This window comes from Equus asinus, chromosome 20 (assembly GCF_041296235.1).
Source record: "Equus asinus isolate D_3611 breed Donkey chromosome 20, EquAss-T2T_v2, whole genome shotgun sequence".
NCBI classification, from domain to species: domain Eukaryota; kingdom Metazoa; phylum Chordata; class Mammalia; order Perissodactyla; family Equidae; genus Equus; species Equus asinus.
In genome coordinates this window covers 107,584,300-107,603,460 of record NC_091809.1, presented here as the reverse complement: position 1 = coordinate 107,603,460, position 19,161 = coordinate 107,584,300, and the positions used below count along the sequence as shown (strand labels likewise).

The window sequence follows — 19,161 nt, the reverse complement described above, 5'->3', positions numbered from 1 at the left end:
GATTGACAGGTCAGGAATGTCAGAGAAATCTGTACCTAAAGTCACTTTGGTGAAGCTTGTATCTATGCAGAAAAAGAGTCCTCTTTATCTAAGACGTAAGAGTCTGAAAAAATTTGCTGTGGGCTGTAGCACAATGCAAATATTTTGGGGGCTCAGATGACTTTGGCTTGGAAATGGCAGTTCTTCCCACAGGATGACATTCTTGATTATTTTTTCTTATTTGGTCAAAATCTTGCAGTTATTAATTTAATTTCTAAACAGATAGAATCAACCAGATTTGAAAATATACATACTGCCTTGGCAAAAGATTCATCACCATATCTCCCTTCAGCTTTTAGTCTTTCTAGGATTGTCCTAATTGCAGAGAACCACTACTTCATCCAAGAACTCGCTCTTCCCTGGGTGGTACACATCCAATGACTGATGGAGGTATGGGTATAAAGGTCCAGCTGTTTTGGCTCAACATGGGAAAACTCTGACAGTGACAGACCATTATGTTCCAGAGTTCTCTGCGGTGCTAACTTTGTCATCAAGGCTTCATCACAGCAGTTCAGCTCTCCTTCTGCTCAATCCTGTTTCCCTCTGTTCCCTTCCATGGGCATTGATCCCAAGGGCATTCATTAATAAATAATAAATACCCTGTACCTATCTCAGTCTCAGGGATTACCTACCACAAGACAGAACTTGTGACAACTGATGCCAGGAATGGGATGAGAAAGCAGAAAATAATAGGTTTTAGTGCCAGATCAATCGCTGCCCAGTGGCAGTGAGCACTTTGTCCTTAAAGGAGCAGATGCAGCACTCCGGCACCATGTGGCAGCCCAATTTTAAAACTTTTACCAGAAGTAAACTGAGATGCATACTGAACAAGTGAATGAACTAGCTAGTCTGAACAGATCAGGCATTTGAAAAGTATGTGGGTCACAGAAGTCATAAGGACTGAGTATTGTATTTGACATTTCTCAACACCACGAACTAAATTAGCTTAGAATTGTACAAAACCATCAGTTGAAAAGTAATCATGCCCTCTCTGCTAAGCCAGGCTACAAACCACATGTCTCAAGCTTAGAGTCAGGTCTAACACCTGTGAACTCAACAGGTTAAGACACATTGCACCTGAATTTTTGAAATGACAACTTATGTCTCCCTCAGGGAGCTCTTACCTGTGTTAAAGCCATGTAAACAATAAGATTTTATAAGCAGGCTTACATTTTTAAACTCTTTTGCCAGTTTTCCTTTTTTTGGAGCTGACTTACCGAGAAAACTGAGCACAACTTCACTTGTGTGACCAGCAGGTTAAGAAATCAAAATCATTTTAAAAGGTTCATTATTGTATACAGTAATAGCAAAACATCTTCAACTCATTGGTTACACACAACTGGGACTGTCTGTTTGAATTGCTGTGCTGAGAAGGAGGATAAGAGATCAGAGGAAGAGAGAGGCATGAGTGGAGAGAGACTTTTGCCAGAAGCACATGGAAAACACAAGTGGAAGCATGCAAATCAAGAATCTTTCTTCGTCGTATAGCTCAGGATGAATAAATGAAAGTTGAGAGCTTCTTATAAGACACAAGGGGAAGGAGCGTCTCAATATTGACTGCAGAAATGAATCATTGATTACTTCATCTCTGTTTTCTACAAATGGATTTAATTTCACAATATTTGTCAACACCCTAATCATTTCAAGAAAAGAGTTAAAAATGTGTTCTCAAGTATGACCAGTAGATGACAGTAGTACATAGATGATCCAGCCATGACTTTTATATTCCAAATGGAGGCAGGTGTCTGACGAAAATCACTGGAGTCATAAAATGAAATATACTAAATGCATGAGGCAATAGTAAATTTTTTTAGTAATATAAATTTTCATGATATTTTTCAGAGTGTAGGCTGAAGTTTTATAAATTGACATTTAAGGATGATATATTCAAGTTAGGTATGGTAAAATTCATTTAACTAAAATAAGATATGCCATGCTATTTATCTTGCCTTTTATTGAAATGTAATCGGCTAGCTTTGCCTACGTGACTTAAAGAAAAGTTCATCTGATCAAGTGTTTAATATCTAAATAGGATAGTGTAGCAGGGCAACAATTTTGCGCCGTTTTATTAAAAGATTGAATATGGATATAAGGGGTTAATAAGAACTTTGTGGGGATTGTACATACTAGAGTGACCCAAGCAAAAACTGTTCCTTGGGGCACTAGAGCCAAGAGGTGAGAAATAGTTTTAGCAACATAAGAAATTAGGTTTGTCATTTCTCTGCTTAAAACCATCCAATGGCTTGTATTAATTTATAAGTAACTTGACATTATAAATGCAAGGCCTTTGGAGATCTGGTTCCTGCCCACTTCTCTTGCTTTATTGCCTGCTATTGTCCTATGTACACCCCATGCACCAGATGTAGAACATTATTTTCTATGCTTTGAACACATTGATTTCTTCTGTGCCTTTTTCCTTACTATGCATTATGCGTTCCATTGAGAATGCCTAGCCCTGTTCTCTGCAGGCTAATCCTTACTCATGGTTTAAAAGTCTCTACTCAGACTTCACCCCTCTTGAAAACTTTTCCTGACTCTCCAGAGGATAGTTCAATTGTCCCTCTACTGTGCTTCCATGTTGTTCTGTATAGGTCCCTCTTGAATTCTAAATCACAGCAAATTCTCATTGATGTTTACTTTTCTGATCACTTCGTTAGACTACAGGCCTTAGAGAGTAGTAACTATTCATTCATTTGCCATTGTCATTCAACAAATATTTCAAAGTGCCCACTGCACGAAATCTACGAGGTATCAGGGGTCCATTTGTGCATCAAGCTACAGCCTAGTGGGGAAGACGAAGTAACCCAGACACAATTTTACTATAAAATAAGAAGCACAGGAAGTGGAAGTGCAATGCCTGGATATTCCTGGATAATCAACAATCCTGTCCTGAAAGAGTGACTTTTAAAAGTAGGTGGAGCCATAGCTATACACTAGCTAAAACGGTGACATGGAAGAGGTGAGACAAGTATTCTAGGCTTCATGAATAGAGTTTGCAAAATGGAAAAAGGCAGAAGGCAATCAAAGAACCAAACCAAATGCTAGCCAGTAGGGATACAATATATTACATAAGGAGGGAGAAACAGCAAGAAATAATGAGGTCAGAGAAATAAGCAGAGAAGATGATTCAAGATTCTGATTTCCACCCTGAAGACAATGAAAAATTTTTGAAAGGGTAGTGGCAAAAGAGGGACATAATCAGATTTACTTTTCAAAAAGAACATTCTGACTCACTGTGTGGAATGACTTGAACAGGGACACAAATAGAAAAAGAGAGACCAGTTTAGAAGGCTTAAAAATGAACTGGGAGTTAGATGGTTGACTTGTAAAAGTGAGAGCGATCTCAATGATAATAGAAATAAATGGGCAGTATGCAAGAACATTCAAGTAGAATTGACAGAGCTTGACTTTTGATTAGATATTGTGGCCATAAACATTGGTGAAGGGCGTTTCTTCTCTTAATTTCCATAGATTTTTACAGTGGCTGGTATATAGAGGAGACTTTCAAAAGTATTTTATGGATGAATGGATGAATAGGTAAATTAATGAGTGAATGAAAATAAATGTATCTCTGGACTGAGCACTATTTAAGGTTACATTTCAAATCAACTTGGAATTTGCTTCCTCAACTTTGGGACAGTTTATTCTCTACCAGAAGGACAAAGGAACCCTGAGCTGATATTATCATCAGCACTTTGCAGTGATCTGACCTCATGAGACTTTGCCTAGCCTGTTTGGTTGGTGCTGGTGTATATGTGAAGGTAGCAAAATATGACAGTATGTGATGTTGGCCTTTAGTTAAAGTCTGGATAAAAGCTTAGAGATCTAGGAGTCATTTAGAATTTCCACTGAAGATATCAACTCAGTACTGCAGTAGACAGCAGGCTTGAGGACACTGTGCCAAGAACAACCACACATGCTGGGATCTAATGAAGAGATGACCAAGGGTGGGAAGGAGAAAGAGCAGAGGGTAAATGCCACATTATGGTCTATGTCACATGGAGAGAGTTTTGAAGAAGGTCAGAGTAGTAAAGTCAAATTAGTTTTCAAGCCTAAGAATTAAATGGAAGCCCAGGAATGAAAGACAACAAGAAATAGTTTAAATGGTCAGTTAGAAATTAGTGATGATTAAAGGCTAGAATGATTCAGGAAGATGGCTCAGGTTTTTACTTATAAAAGGATTGGCTACAGAACGTGCAGGGGATGTGAAAGACTGGGATGAAGGCACAGAACTGGGAAATCCAGGAAGTTCTGAAGCAAAGCCTGAGTGAGCAGAAGGCAAAATATTGGCTTCCAACATTGAGGGAAAACTGAATGGTCTCCAAAGTCTAAGGCTAGGACTGCAAGAGCTGTGCAGTAAGAGACTGACACAATACTGGCAACATAAGGGCTCACCACCCACTACTTGTAGAACACTGTTGTGTTCCAGGTACTGTATTGAGTGCTTTACATTTAGCATCTTATGAAATTATATGAGGAGGAAATATCTTCTCCAAGTGGAGGATGAGGAAATGGAGCATAATTAAGTGATGTGAACATTGTCAAGGTAACACAGGTAGTAAATGTGCACCCGGGATTTAAATCCATGCCTGCCAAACACACAGCCAATAACCCTAAGCCTACAGTCTACTGTCTTAGCAGAAAGAAGTCCAGGAACAGACATAAGACCCAGCCTATTTCTCACACAATCATGAGATGTTCATGCTGTGCCACATAGTATAAACCATCTCAAAAAAATCAAGATACAAAAAAGTAGTCAAAGCGATGACATGGCTTGTGTGTAATGACAGAATAAAATCATGTTTCTCTTTTATTGAAGATATTCCCCATGCAGAAACAGATAATGAAGACCACAATTTGAGGTGCCTCACCATTAATGTGTTCCCGTGATTGCATGTCTTTGTAAAATTCATAAATGTCATAATGCATTAGGTCTGTCTGCTCCAAGTTCCTTCTGTCTTACCTCACCTTTTATCATGTGGGCCCTTGGAGCCTTGGAGTGATCATGAGTATTTTTGTGACCTAATAGGGAAAGTTAAAGTGGGAATGCATTTATTTTTGGTTTAGTGAGCTATAATTATGGGCTTGTTAGCCATACCTATGTAGAATTGTTATTGCTGACAGTCCCAGTGAAAAGATGGCTTTTCAAAGAGGAATATGCCTACCTTCTGCTGTGTGAACTTACCTAGCTCCCTGGGATGAAGCTGTGAGGATAGTGATTATGATTGTGAAATGGAAGTGTCCTACATTGCTTCACTCCAGAAGTTTGTGCTTAGAGAAGGAGAAACAGTGTTTGAAATGTACCAACCCAGAAACATGTCTAAGAAATCATACCAAATCTTATAGACCATAAATAAAATATTTGAGAGAGAGATTTCCAAATTGGACATTAATCCCAAAAATTTACATGGCATTGCCAAAATTGTTCTGTAGCTGAAAACAACTTTTTTTAAAATGAAAATAAGCTATTTCAACCAAGCATGAGATGAAATAATAAATTATTTTTAAAATTCTTGTTATAGAAAAAGTTATTATGAAATCAATGTCATATGAAGAGGTTATCAAAGAGGATGAAGCCAAAAATTATAGGGAAAAACCATGATAAAGAGTGCCAGGCAGTTAATTAATAAAAATAGCATGCTATTTTTTTGCAGTCTGTGCTTTTGTGCAATTTGTCAGCATTGAAAAAAAGTGTAATTGTAGTAATTTACTTTTCTCACTCCAAATAAATGTTCCCTTTCTTACCAACTATTGTATATATAATTTTGTATTATTATTTTTTGAAAAGGGCCCTGATGATTATGTAAGCTTCAGGGTCCACAAATCCTGGACCATTCCTTATTCTCAAGCCAGAAATAATTTCTCATTTGAGTTTTCTCTGAGACTTTTATGGTCTCTATCTTTTTCTGCCACTTACTCATTCTTGAATAAAGCTGAATTATTCTAGTTCACTGCCTACAAAATGCAAAATGTTATGCAGAGTTAAGAGGACATTTTAAGTACAGAATATTTTCTTCACATGACCACAGTAGTAATTTAATAAATGGGTATTTTAAAATTTTGCTACAAAGATAACATGCCTTTTTCATGCTTAAAATAAAACCATAACCCAAAACAACAGCAGTGAGTGGCTTTCAACTATAATCAAAAGAATATGGACGTAACACTCAGGGTTTCCTATTGGCCTCTGGGTATCTGGTTAGTGCCTTAGAAGAGACGATATCTTTTGTGTGTTTCACTTTCCTCAGCCACACAAACTGTATAATATTTAGCATTATCATGTCTCAAAGAAAGAGTTCATAAAAAAACTAAGAGGTCCCAAGGAAAAGAGCTTTGTTTATTTTACCATAATAAAAACAAGACATGATTTCCTTTTGCACTGCTAGTTATTAAAGATTTCTACTCAAATAAAACAAACACCAAGTACAAGATGGAATGATTAAGTAGGCTCAGATAACACAAGACTTTAATATAACTGTTTGAAGTTCTTCCCGACTTTCTAACTCATATTTACTTTAAAGTCCCCCATCTCACCATATCTTCTTTCCATGGGTTTAAGCATCTCCTAGAAAAGAATTTTTAGAATGTGTAGTGCTGGAGTTCTCAACTGGAGGCAATTTTACCACCATGAGACATCTGGCGATGCCCAGAGACATTTTTGTTTGTCACGACTGGTGGGGGTTCTACTGGCATCTAGTTGATTGAGGCCGGGGATGCTGCTAAATATCCTACAATGAGCATGACAGCCACTTGCAACAAAGAATTTTATGGCCCACAGTGCCAAGATTGAGAAACCCTGATCTAGCAGATGGCAAACACCCATAGTTCAAATTTAACGTGACAACTTAGAATCAAGTTTTCAAATGATGACTGAAACCGTCACTTTTCAGGACACCAGTTCTTCCTTCTTCCTTTTAGTTTTGTTTTCACATAAAACTACATATGTGCCATTTTCTGGGGCTATCGGTTTATGTATCTTTTTCCTTTTTAAAAAAAAATATCTTCTTTAATAGTCTGGAGCTCTACTTCTATTTCTCTTAAGAACTTTGCACATTTATTCACCTTGTATAAAAAATTCTTATTATTAATATTATCCTTTAGGCGAGTTCGTATCAGTATAGCTGTTTGGCAAATGAGAATTTGCAGTAACATGAACACTGGTGTGAAGCAGCCTTTGGGGATACCAAGGGTCAGGGGTGTGACTGAACATAGATAATATCTAGGAAAAAAGTGAAGAAGCAGAGAAGTGCCCTGGGAGTGTAAGTATAACAATTTAAATTAAAATGTTCTTGGTCAAACAAAAGTAAGAATTATTATGGGAAAATACAGAAGAGAAAAATTCAAGAGATTATACATTTAAACAGAAAATAGAGAAGAAACAATCAGTCAAGGGTGCTAGACAGCTCCAGGAAAAGGCCATCTTATTATTAATATTATTAGGCATGCCTACAGTGTCATTGCACTGGTCTTTCTTCTTTCCAAGGTCAGCACTCAGAACTGGCTGCAACAGGCAGTCATAGTCTGATGTGTTTGGCATAAAGTGAAACCAGGATCACTGTTCCTCAAGAAAGATTCTGCATTTCTGTTAATATGCACCATAAAGAATGCTACCTCACTTACTGAAAATTAATGAATACTTAAATTTCAGAAATGTTCAAGCTGTTGAAGAGGGAGTTCCCTATAGTGTAGGATAGCTGAAGCCTACAGCCATGGCTGTGCCCAGATTTGCCTGTCCACAGTTAATGTCCATAATAATCACACTCATCATGATGGAGATGACATTCTCCACTTAACATTCCAGTCCACGCATGAACACAGACACCTACCCACCCCAACTCCAATCATTCAGACAGAAACACACACACACAAAACAAACACCCTGCTAGTGACTAAGGATTTTTAAAAAATGTTAAAATGTTAAAAAAAGTAATAAATATATAGAGATAATTTGAGTTTAAATTTGCATTTATATCTCAAATACTTTTCAAATACTTTTAGAGTATGTACTATAACCCAGATTTTGTCCCAAGCACTTAGCAAATATTAACTAATTTGACTTTACAACATACCTATAAATAGGTACTACTATTATCCTAATATAGATGGAGAAACTGAGACACAAGAGGCTTTGAAAACTGCCCAAGGTCAACTAGTTGGTAAAAGATGGGCTTCAGATTCTAATCAGGTTGTCTGTGTCCAGACTCTACGATGTCTCACTATGATATCCTAATCTTTACTTTGTGGTCCACCTAACTCCCATAAGAAAGCACTTCACGTGGCAGAGGCTGTTTTTACCCCATTTGTTGGTAAGACATGTAGACATTCAGACTCCTTGCAATTCAGGCAGAGAGAAAGAGAGAGAGAGAGATTTTAAATCCCCCCCACCTGAATCCAGGCACTGCTCCAAAGTTTTCATTGGCTGTCTGTAACCTAGACATAGACATTCTATCTTTTGCAAAAATTAACTCAGATGGATCACGGAACTACATGTAAAATACAAAACCATAAAGCTTCTAGTAGATAGTATAGGAGACTATATGATCATGAGTTTGGTGAGGAGTTTTTAGATACAACACCAAAAATGCCATTCCTGGAAGAAAAAGCTGATAAGTTGGACTGTATTAAAATTAAAACTCTTGCTCTGAGAAAGACACTGTTAAGAGGAGGAAAAGATAAGCCACAGATTGGGAGAAAATATTTGCAAAACAAATATCTAATAAAGGACTTGTATACAAATTATAGAAATAACCCTTCACTCTGCAATAAGAAAACTAAAAACACAACTAAAAGCTGGGCAAAAGATCTGAACAGACAATTTCTCAAAGAAGAGGTTTAGGTGTCAAATAAACATATGCGAGATGTTCCACACTTTGTCATTAGAGAGTTATAAATTAAAACAATTTAATACCCTTACACACCTATTAAAATGGAGGAAATTAAAAAAGAAAAATGACAATACAAATTGCAGAGCAACACAAACTCTCATTCATTGCTGATGGGAATGCAGAATGGTACAGTTTGGAAGATAGTCTGACTATTTCTCTCAAAGTTAAACATAATCTTACCATACAATCCAGGGATCATGCTCTTAGGCACTTAAACTCATTGAAAATTTATGTCTACATGAAAACTTACATGTGAAAATTATAGTAACTTTAATCATAATCACCCCAAACTGAAAGCATTCAAGATGTCCTTCAATAAGTGAATGTTAAACAGACTTTGATACATTCATACAATGGAATACTATTTAGCCATGAAATGATAAAAGCTATCAAGCCACAGAAAGACATGGATAAACCTTAAATGCATATTGGTAAATGAAAGAAGCCAATCTGAAAAGGCTGCATACAATATGATTTCAAATTATATGACATTCTCTAAATGGAAAAACTATGGAGATGGCAAAAAAGATCAGTGGTTGCTATGTCTTGAGGTGAGGGGAGGTTAATGGGTGGAGCACAGTGAACAATTATCGATCATATTACAATAAGGAATACATGACACTACATATGTGTTTAAACACAGAACTTTGTGACACAAAGAGCAAACCCTAATATATGTAAATTAAAAACAATTCTTTTAAGTGGTCAGGCATTTCAGGATAGAAGGCAGAATGTGACAAAGCCATCTACATGTATTGTATGTACATGTATGAAACGACGTAACTGAAGGAAGTGGGGGAAAACATTGCTGTCGTAAGTAAGTTTGGAAATGAAGGGAATCTGTAAGACTAAAAGCAAGAGATTGTATATAAATACAGTACTCCGACTGATAAAGTTGTTTTTGATGACGGAATGAGTTAACAATTCTAACACTATGCATGTATACTAGAATTGAGAAATACATACATAAGTGGTAGATAGTGAAAAACAAGTTTCTCATTGTTAAGAGTAGGATGTCACAGATAAATGAGGGAGGAGGCTATAATGATCCACGTGGTAATAGATTAGAGTTCAGATACATCAGCATGAACTCACGTTCACCTTAATATAGATAGTTACACATAGAAATTTTTATAAACAGATGTATATATACATGTTATCACATACACATGCATTTCATTGTTCATCCAGCTGAGAGAACCTAAAAGCAATGATATTACAGTACTAATAAGGATACTTAAAGCCCAGATCTTGTTGTCTAACACCATTCTTCAATAAAATGAACCAGAGGTTTTAAAGAAATGGCTCACTGTAGGACTGGGGAAGAGAACATACAAGGTGAACCTGGAATATCTTATGTTGTCCAAAAGTAAGGAGTATTTTCATAAGGAAAAAACCCCTCATGTTGGTGGTACACCAAAGTGACACAAGAGACAACTAAAACAGCCCCAAACGGCCAAAGCTGGAACAACCTGAGCAAGAAAATAAAGAAAGTAACATTTTATTAAAAGCCAAAGTATAAAATGGGTTTACATGTGTCCATACTGATAAAAATAAATGAATAGCTAAACACATGGGGGAAAACAGACAAATCTCCCGTGAAGAATAATACCAAAAGATTTATCTAGATACCATTCCCTTAAGGAGATGGAACATAACACCCTACCCCTTAAGTGTGGGCTGTACATAGTAAGTTCCTCCTAAAGAGTACAGAATGGTAAGGAGAAAAATAAGAGAACTTTTATAATGGAGAAGCCTGACAAACAGTACTTCAGCCAGTTGATAAAGGTTAATTTCAACAGTGATAAGTCATGTTGATAGTATGAACCTTTGATGTGAGGTGATAAAAATGGCATTTTACCTTTGGGTCTTTACCCCAAGAACACGCAATCCCAGTCTAAACATGAGATAAGTATAAGACAAATACAAATTGAGGGACTTTCTACAAAACACCTGACCAGTACTCAAGACTGTAAGGATCATAAAAACAAGGAAAGTTTGTAAAACTGTCACAGCTAAGAGGAACCTAAGGAAACTGCCAAAAAAAGTACTGTGAGATTCTGAAACAACAGAATGAGATTCTGAAACAAAAAAAGGGCAATATGTAAAAACTAAGAAAATTTCAGTAAAGCATGGAATTTAGTAAATAATAGTATATCAATATTGGTTTATTAAAATTGTACAAATGCACCATAGTAATGCAACATGTTAGTAATAGGGGAAACCAGGTGTGGCGTATGTGGAAACTCTCTGTACTATTTCCTGAATTTTTCTGTAAATCGAAATCTATTTTAAAAAATTTATTTAAAGTGTTATTTTGAGAAGGAGAAGGAAAAGGAGGAAATGAGTAGAGGATGGAGTATAAAGAAGAATCAAACTATTTCCAAGATTGTGACTCTGGATTTAGCTGCACATGTCCAAATACTGTTAGTTAATAGTGATGCCATCAATGTTGTTCTTGTTGTTATTGTTACATTGTGGAACATTTTTGCCAGAATCCAAGCCTAACTCTTGAATCAATAATTCTCCATTGGAAAGGAAATAACGAAGCATGACAGTCGTAAACTCATGGAAACTGGAAGGTGCCAGCCTATTTTACAACTACCATCACTACCCACCTTTAGCCTCCAAAAGTAAAAAAGAAAAAAGTAAATTTTGTTAGTTATATTCATAAATATACATACATATTTATACTTTTTTACATAGGTGATGTTTGTAACTTGGCTTTCTTTATTTTGCCAATTTAAGACAGGGATGTAGTACAGTGTATTGAAATTTTTATTTCAAGGAACAAGTATTTGTTTGGAAATAAGTGTGCTGGTATAACATGAAAGGTTATATACATGAAAATTACCTTTCAAAACTCTCCTTTATTACCAAAAGCTTTGCAAAATTAAAACTAATTTTCATTTTAATTTTAATATTCAGAACAGATACCTAAAATTATTTTGCTTTTTAAAAGCCATATATGGATAAACCAAATTACATTCCGGATTCAGAAATATAATTAAATTAGCAGTAGTCCAAGTAGTAATCAAATCAAGAAATATTTAAATGTAATGTACTTTGAAGAGAGAGAGAGATGCAAATTTACATGAATAAGACTGAATCTTTGAAATAGACCTTTTTCATACATTTCAAGTCTACAAACATTTTCATCAAATCTTTATTAATTTGCACATCAATCAAAATATATCATTTAGTTATTTTATAAAAAGCAGAAAACTTATTTTTCCTTAGGTTCCCCTTGAGATTAGCTTTATCGTTAAAAGGAAGAATACTCTTAAGACTGTTTTCCACATAGCAGCCCCTGATAATTCCAGGCTGATGTCATCCTTAGTGTTTGCAATCTCAGAATTAGATCCTCTTTCCATATGGTTCCTGTGATATCCTAAGCAAAATTCTCATTGGCCCCGTTTGGCCACATGTAAATCTAGGAAAGGACAGTTACCCCCAAGTGGATTATGTGCTCTGATTGGACAGATCTAACGGAGGTTCATCAGGATAGTACTGAAAGTTCCTTTATCAAAATCAGCACTCAATGATTTACTAGTTTATAGGGAAACTTCTTATTGTGTGGAAATAGTCTTGCTTAGGTCTGGATAGGACAGGCATTTGCCTCTACATTTCCCCACTGCCTCATTTGCCCTTCCTCCACTTTTAGCGCTTTTGTAAACTTTTTAACTTTTCTTCAAAATCCAACTCTTTTCACTTTTAAACTTCCCCAAATTTCTTCAAACCACAGAAACAAAAGTGAACTTTTCCTCTGAATTATGAATGCATGCTATTCATGATACTTTACATAGAGATACTCAGAAGATATTTTGAATAAGTGCACAAATTATGCGGGAAAGAATAAACTGTTGTTCTCATCAGATGTTGAATAAAAGTGCAAAATTAGCTTATGTGACCTTATTTGTCTTAACATCATCACTGAGAAATATCTAATTGCAGCTATTGAAAATTTAGTTGAATAAGCATAAGCTTAAAAATTTGGTTACATAAGAGAAGAAGGCGGAATTGTATATTGCATATAACAACCATTAAATTAGTGCTGATTAATATAAAGGGGCTTACTGTATAGTTTTGATATTCTCAGGCGTATTGGAAAATGGTTGGATGGAGGTAGATGTGCGTCTAGGAAGAATGGCATCAGAATACTGGCTTGGGGAAATGCATGTAGCTACATATATTTGAAAGCTTTAATTTGAATTAGGATGCTATTCTAGTGCATATGATATCACAGGACTAGATGTTTACGTGTGTGTATGTGTGTAGGGGCATGGACACACATATGGAAGATGAATAAGAAGACAAAGAAGATAAATGAAAAGGGGCAACATTTATGTAACTGCTATTTCAACAATTCTAACCACTAATTCTGAGCTGAATATAACATAATACTCATGTTTTTAGCTGCTGCTATTACTAGAATACAAAAAACTTAAAAGTTTACATTCTTTCTTTCTGAGTTTTATGCTCAATTAAGCAGCCTTTAGTTAGTAAAAACAAAAAAAACAAAAAAATGTCTGATCCAAGACTTACTTAACTTTCAGACTACCTAGTATGTAGCAGAGATTTTTTTTCAAGAGAGAAGTTGTCAAGGAGGAATGATGAGAGATTAGAAGTGCATCTGACCAGCATGTTTGACCACAAGAAGATTTAAATTTAGCAAAGAAGAGGGATATACAAAACCAACATCAATAAATTCACTCTTTCTAGTCAGGAGGAAGTTATTATTTATTGGTTGAGGCAATGGTTTATGAATTCATTTATTATACTTATTTATTAGTTGTCGTCACATTCATATAGGATAAATTAATATTATTCACAGTAAAATGTTTGTAGGACTTGACCAATTCATATCAAATTAGGGAGTAAGTGGAGAGTTGCTTGACAAACAGGGTCCTCAATTCTCAATTGCAAAAAAATGAGTAGAAAATAAACCAACTTCCCCTAAAAGAAATCACTGTTATTACTAGGGGCAATTCATTAACTATGATATACAATCTTATAGAAATTATATTATAATCTTAAATTTTGTATGATTTTTCACACAAGAGGCCTTGGAAAAGAGGGCTCAAGTTATAATTAGGATCTAAAAGTCTAATACTTTCCAGAAACCAGTGGGGTCTACAGGGAAGGCAAAATTGTCTTTTCCTGATTTCAACAGAAAAAAATAAATACCCAACCTTTGTGCACACAACTTACATTTCACTTCTGACACACCTACTCCTTCTAGTATTTGTTTTTAGATAATTCCTGAATGCATGTGCAGTGGTTTGGTGAGTGGGGTCATATCTGCTGTCTCTGCCCTAATAGGGAAAGTTAATCATGGTAAGGTGCCCCTGAATTAGGACTTTGTTAGAATAGCATGTTACTATCATCGAGCGTTTAGTGTTTGGGGAGTATGAGCACAAAAGATTTATCTAAAGAATATTTTAATCCCTGAAGATTGATCCTCTTTCTTGACAAATGTGGAAATGTTTGAAAATCACTCATGAGAAAGGTTAGTTGGATTTTAGGTGCCCTTGGTATGGGAAACTTCTGAACTGGCTAGTTCAGTTGTTAAAGGCTTTTTACCTTAGACTTCTAAAGAATATTTTTAGTCCAATTCATCCATCCCAAGGCCCACTGCAAGCTTTGTGTGTTTGTCTGTTTGTTTGCTTAGACCATAGACATTTCACACACGAACTTCAAAGTCAGCTCATGACCTTGTCAAGAATATAATAACTTCTCTATAAAATATGAAAAGAATCCACTGATGCACTAAAATTAAATTTATTCTCCAGTTTTGATAAAGCAAAACCAAAGGTCTTTATACAAAGTTAGATGCATCTGGTATTGAATGCCATTAAATTTCTATTATTACTATTAATATTATGATTACTATTACTACTAAACCACATTAGTTTGTTATTTATTAAGCTTTTAAATATAAACTTTTTAAACAGTTTACCCGGCATTTTTGTACCAATTAGCTCACATTGATCGTACCAAAGCTATGCCCATTATATACCTAAACCAAGCCTGGCTCCAGTGGTTATTTATCTTGTCTGGAGTTAGAAAGCTACTAAGGGACAGAGCCAGTACTGGAATCTAGCTCTTCCAACTCCAATTTCAGTGTCTTTTCTTGTATAACATGGATTTATTCCTACTCTAATCCCTTACGAGACTCTGATGTCTGAGGAAAATTCAAATTGAGGATGAAGAGCAAGCTGGAGTCACACCAACACACAGATCCCCACCTTCTCCTCTTGTTTCCTCACCTCTGCAATGGGAACAACCGCCCAGAATGTCCTTCAATAGTCAGAAGAGACAAGCAGATTAGAAAAGGGGATCCTTTGAAGGAAAGGGTTAGAATACAAATTAAAGGTCTCACATATTCTTTAGATGCAATAAAATAAAACAATTTTTTTTTCTTTTTAAAGATTGGCACCTGAGGTAACATCTGCTGCCAATCTTCTTTTTTATCTTCTTCTTCTTCTCCCCGAAGCCCCAGAGTACACAGTTGTATATCCTAGTTGTGAGTGCCTCTGGTTGTGCCATGTGGGACACCATCTCAGCATGGCTTGATAAGTGGTGCCATGTCTGCGCCCGGGATCCGAGCTGGTGAAACCTTGGGCCACCAAAGTGGAGCACAAAAACTTAGCCACTTGGCCACGGGGATGGCCCCATAAAACAAATTTAATGAATTTGAAAACTGAAAATACAAGACAAAAGTGAAACTACCTTGATACCCTTTTGTTCTGGCCACTGTGTCCCAATGCTGCTGCTTCATTCAGATCCAGACAAGGATGTGCTAACTGCTTTGATTTTTAAAAAATATACCTATGTGTGTACAACTCAATAAATATTTGTGTAAAACTAAAAACATTAATCAAAACAGTCTTTAAACAGGTGCTTTGGACACCTTAGGACTTTTTTTTTTCCTTCAATGAAGGCTAACAAGAACTTCATACTATATGGAAATATTTTGAGTTTTGAAATTAATTTTCATATGTCATAAATCATTCAATTCACTGTAGTTAAATGATCTACAGAGTTGTGCCTTCTCTGTGGGGAGCCTCCTTTTTCAATGCACAGCAAACAAAGTGTTAAAGACTTGGTATTATATGTCTTTAGTCATACATACCATTTGAAAGGATTGTGACGTCACTAGCTCATAGAGATTTCAGTGTGACCGATTATGAAGTATATTACTAAAAATAAAATGCCCTATGGTCACTTTTACTAGTTCTTCATTTTACTGACCTTGTTGTAATCTACTGTAGGCATTAAGAGCAAATTAACCATCTTCGTATCCCACCCTGCTGTACCACTTACAAACTGTGTGGTCCTTGGCAACCTGCTTAACATCTCTGTGGCTCAGTTGTTTCTTCTCTGTTAATTATAGTAAGTTCTTCACTGAGCCACTTTGATGAGTAAATAAATTAAATTATAAAAAGCATGTAGAACAATGTCTGATACTGAGAAAGTACTTAATAAATGTATTGTTATTATTCAAGCTGAAGAAACTTTGGAGGAGCAGAGAATTTGAAGGCACTTGTTCATGTAAATGGTTGGTAGAGAGAGGTATGTAGATTTAAACCCATATCTTAACACTTAATGAAGCAATTAGGCTATAGGTACAGAAGAGTGGTATTGCTGAGCTTTTTCTTTCAAATTTCTAAAGGTAATAGAAAAAAAAACAATACCTTAGAATATTAACTATGCATTTAACTCTGATTTATCGCAAACCATTTATATATTTAAAAATAAGCTATAATTTTTTAAAACCTTTAATCCTTATAAGATGATTCCTCTGGGTACATTTCCTATTAATTTGACTTTATTTTGGAAATTTATTATAACCAACTGAAACAGCACAGTTTTTAAATTAGCAAAGCAAAAATATGGTATCACGCTAAAATGCTCCTTTCCTATGTTAATTTATCTGCTTAATGCCCAACTTTATGTTTCAATGCACATAATGCCCCAGCATGTCAAAACCTCAGTACAACTATTCCCTAAACAAGAACAATAACTCACTACCAACCTTGAGCTAGATCATTTTGATTGAGAATAGTCTAATTAATTTGTCCTTATACACATTTTTCTTTTCAGTCTCTGAAACAGCTTTGTACCAGGAACATAAAATCATCTTCATTTGTCAAATAATAATTATGCTGATGTCCTCTATAAACCACCTTGTCTTTCCCTTGGAGATATTAGTTTATGTTAAGACATAAGCTAAAATTTTCTGATACTTGCCAGGGAAGAAATAGAGTTGATGTTATTTTGATAGAAGTAGTAAAAATGGACATAAAGATAATAAGAGTTTACTCAGAAACATAAACCAAATTTATTAATGAATACTAGATATCTGATTCCTTTCAGAAAAAGAATTCTAACTATGCAGTACATCTAATAATATAATATTTGCATTTGGAGATGGATGGATTGAATCAGGTATTATGTTAGGAAACCAGGGAAAGGTGAATGTTGACTGCAAGCCAGATGGTCCACCATAGGCAAGAAGCAAGTAATATAAACTAGAAGCACAAATTGGTAATTTAGAAATTAAAAAAATATTACATCCATATAAGCCTGTTTAAATAGTTCCAAATTACTAATTAAACCAAATTTCCTAATGTTCAATCAAATTACGTTTCATAACATCTTCACCTCAATCAGAAATAGCTTAAGCTTAAATTTCTATGATATATTCAATATAAAACCAAACCATAAAAGTTGATCTGTAACTGGGAAACAAGAATACACTATTAGATATCAATATTTCTTGCTCTCTCTGCCTTTTTCATATATGGAAGTACCTCCCTTTTTCTTAAAGGCATTTGGATTTTCCTTTAACATGTAAAAGAACAGAAATTACTAGCAGAGAACACACATGAAGCTTAAGCCTTAGCTTGGGACTTAGACAATGACTTCTTCACCGTGGATTGGTACCTTTGATTCAACTGCCATTTGACTTGGAAATACGACTACACAATTTAGTGTCTATGGGAATGACTGGGTCCTATGATTAAAGACTGGTATATTCAAAACAACTTGGTAGTTAAGCCACTAAACTCCTCAGCTTGTCAGAGGAATCTTCAGGAATATAGAGCCTTTCCTTGAGAGTGACTGCTCCAGCTGACACTGACCAAACACCAAAATATCCATCGTTCACATATGACCTCTTGGTCCCAAATCAGTGTCTATTTTGTCAGCAGCCTCCTTGCTCAAACATTTCAGAACTGAGCAGGGTAGGGTTGACCTTTAAAGTTAGACACAGCCAGATTTATAGCTGAGTTCTGCCATTTGAAGGAATAATGAGCTCCACATCAATTTACACATCTGTAAAGTAAGGATAATAATACTTACCTCTCAGAGCCAGTACGCGTATTAAATGAGCTGTAGAACATCTAACAGGATGGAAATGAGATTTGTCCTGTTTTTTCAGTTTTGAAAGAGGCCCCAAAGCTGGAAACAATAGGTAAAAATTACTCCCACATTCCAAAGAAAGATGCTAAGCATATTTATAGATTATAAAGCACATGACTGCTTTCCTTAGCACATCTGTCAGTGCCAGTCCAAACATGAGAGAGGCCAAGAGATTAATAGGGAAGACAACATGAAGACTGCTGCACAGAGGAGAAGCATTTGCACACCTCCCCCGTGAACGTCACCTTGGTCTCTAAACGGTGGCAGATTTCAGAAAACTCCAGAGTAACTGTGACTGCATGGGGAAGATGGGCTTGTCCCACACACATGAGTTAAAACAAGGAAAGGTTCTTAGGGCTTCAAGAGACTAGAGTGATAAGTGATAAATGTCTTCTCAGGAAAAACTCATCTATGTTTCCTAGAGTTTCCATGGCACTGAAATCGATGCCTTAGTTTTTCCTGGAAAATTCTGAAGACTACATGTGCTGGAGATGTCCCTGAGGACAAAGCAAAGAGAGAAAACTGGAGTGTAGGTACTTAGCTGCTTGCCCTACTGGAATGTGTTGGGTGGAATATTATTGTGCTATCCTGTGGGCTAGGTAAATACTTAGGAAAGTAACTGAGCCCCAGACACCTTGAAAGAGATCTGCCTGAGAAGAATGTCTGCCCAGGTGAGAAAAACTTTATAAGAAAAGGTTTGTGTGAGGTGCAAGTTCTGAGGAGGCATTATAAAATGTCAGCAGGGGACTGCAACCAACCTCCCACGGAATGTGAAGTGGAACTCTAGAGGAGGTGTGGATGTTGGGATCAG

General features: G+C 35.9%; 1 protein-coding gene across 4 annotated transcripts in view; it reads right to left on the bottom strand.

Annotated features, from left to right (window-relative positions):
- Window positions 1-19,161, bottom strand: part of ANO3 (anoctamin 3) — a 439,146-nt gene that overhangs the window by 390,261 nt on the left and 29,724 nt on the right. For 3 of the 4 annotated variants that reach the window (XR_011495962.1, XM_070491365.1, XM_070491367.1), the window contains exon 2: window positions 18,291-18,389. The exons of the other annotated variant lie outside the window; for it this stretch is intronic. Coding sequence is in view for 2 of the 3 variants with exons in the window: in XM_070491365.1 (XP_070347466.1) it covers window positions 18,291-18,389 (99 nt within the window). In the remaining variant the exon portion in view is untranslated. The remainder of the gene's footprint in view (window positions 1-18,290; window positions 18,390-19,161) is intronic. 4 annotated transcript variants of the gene reach the window in all.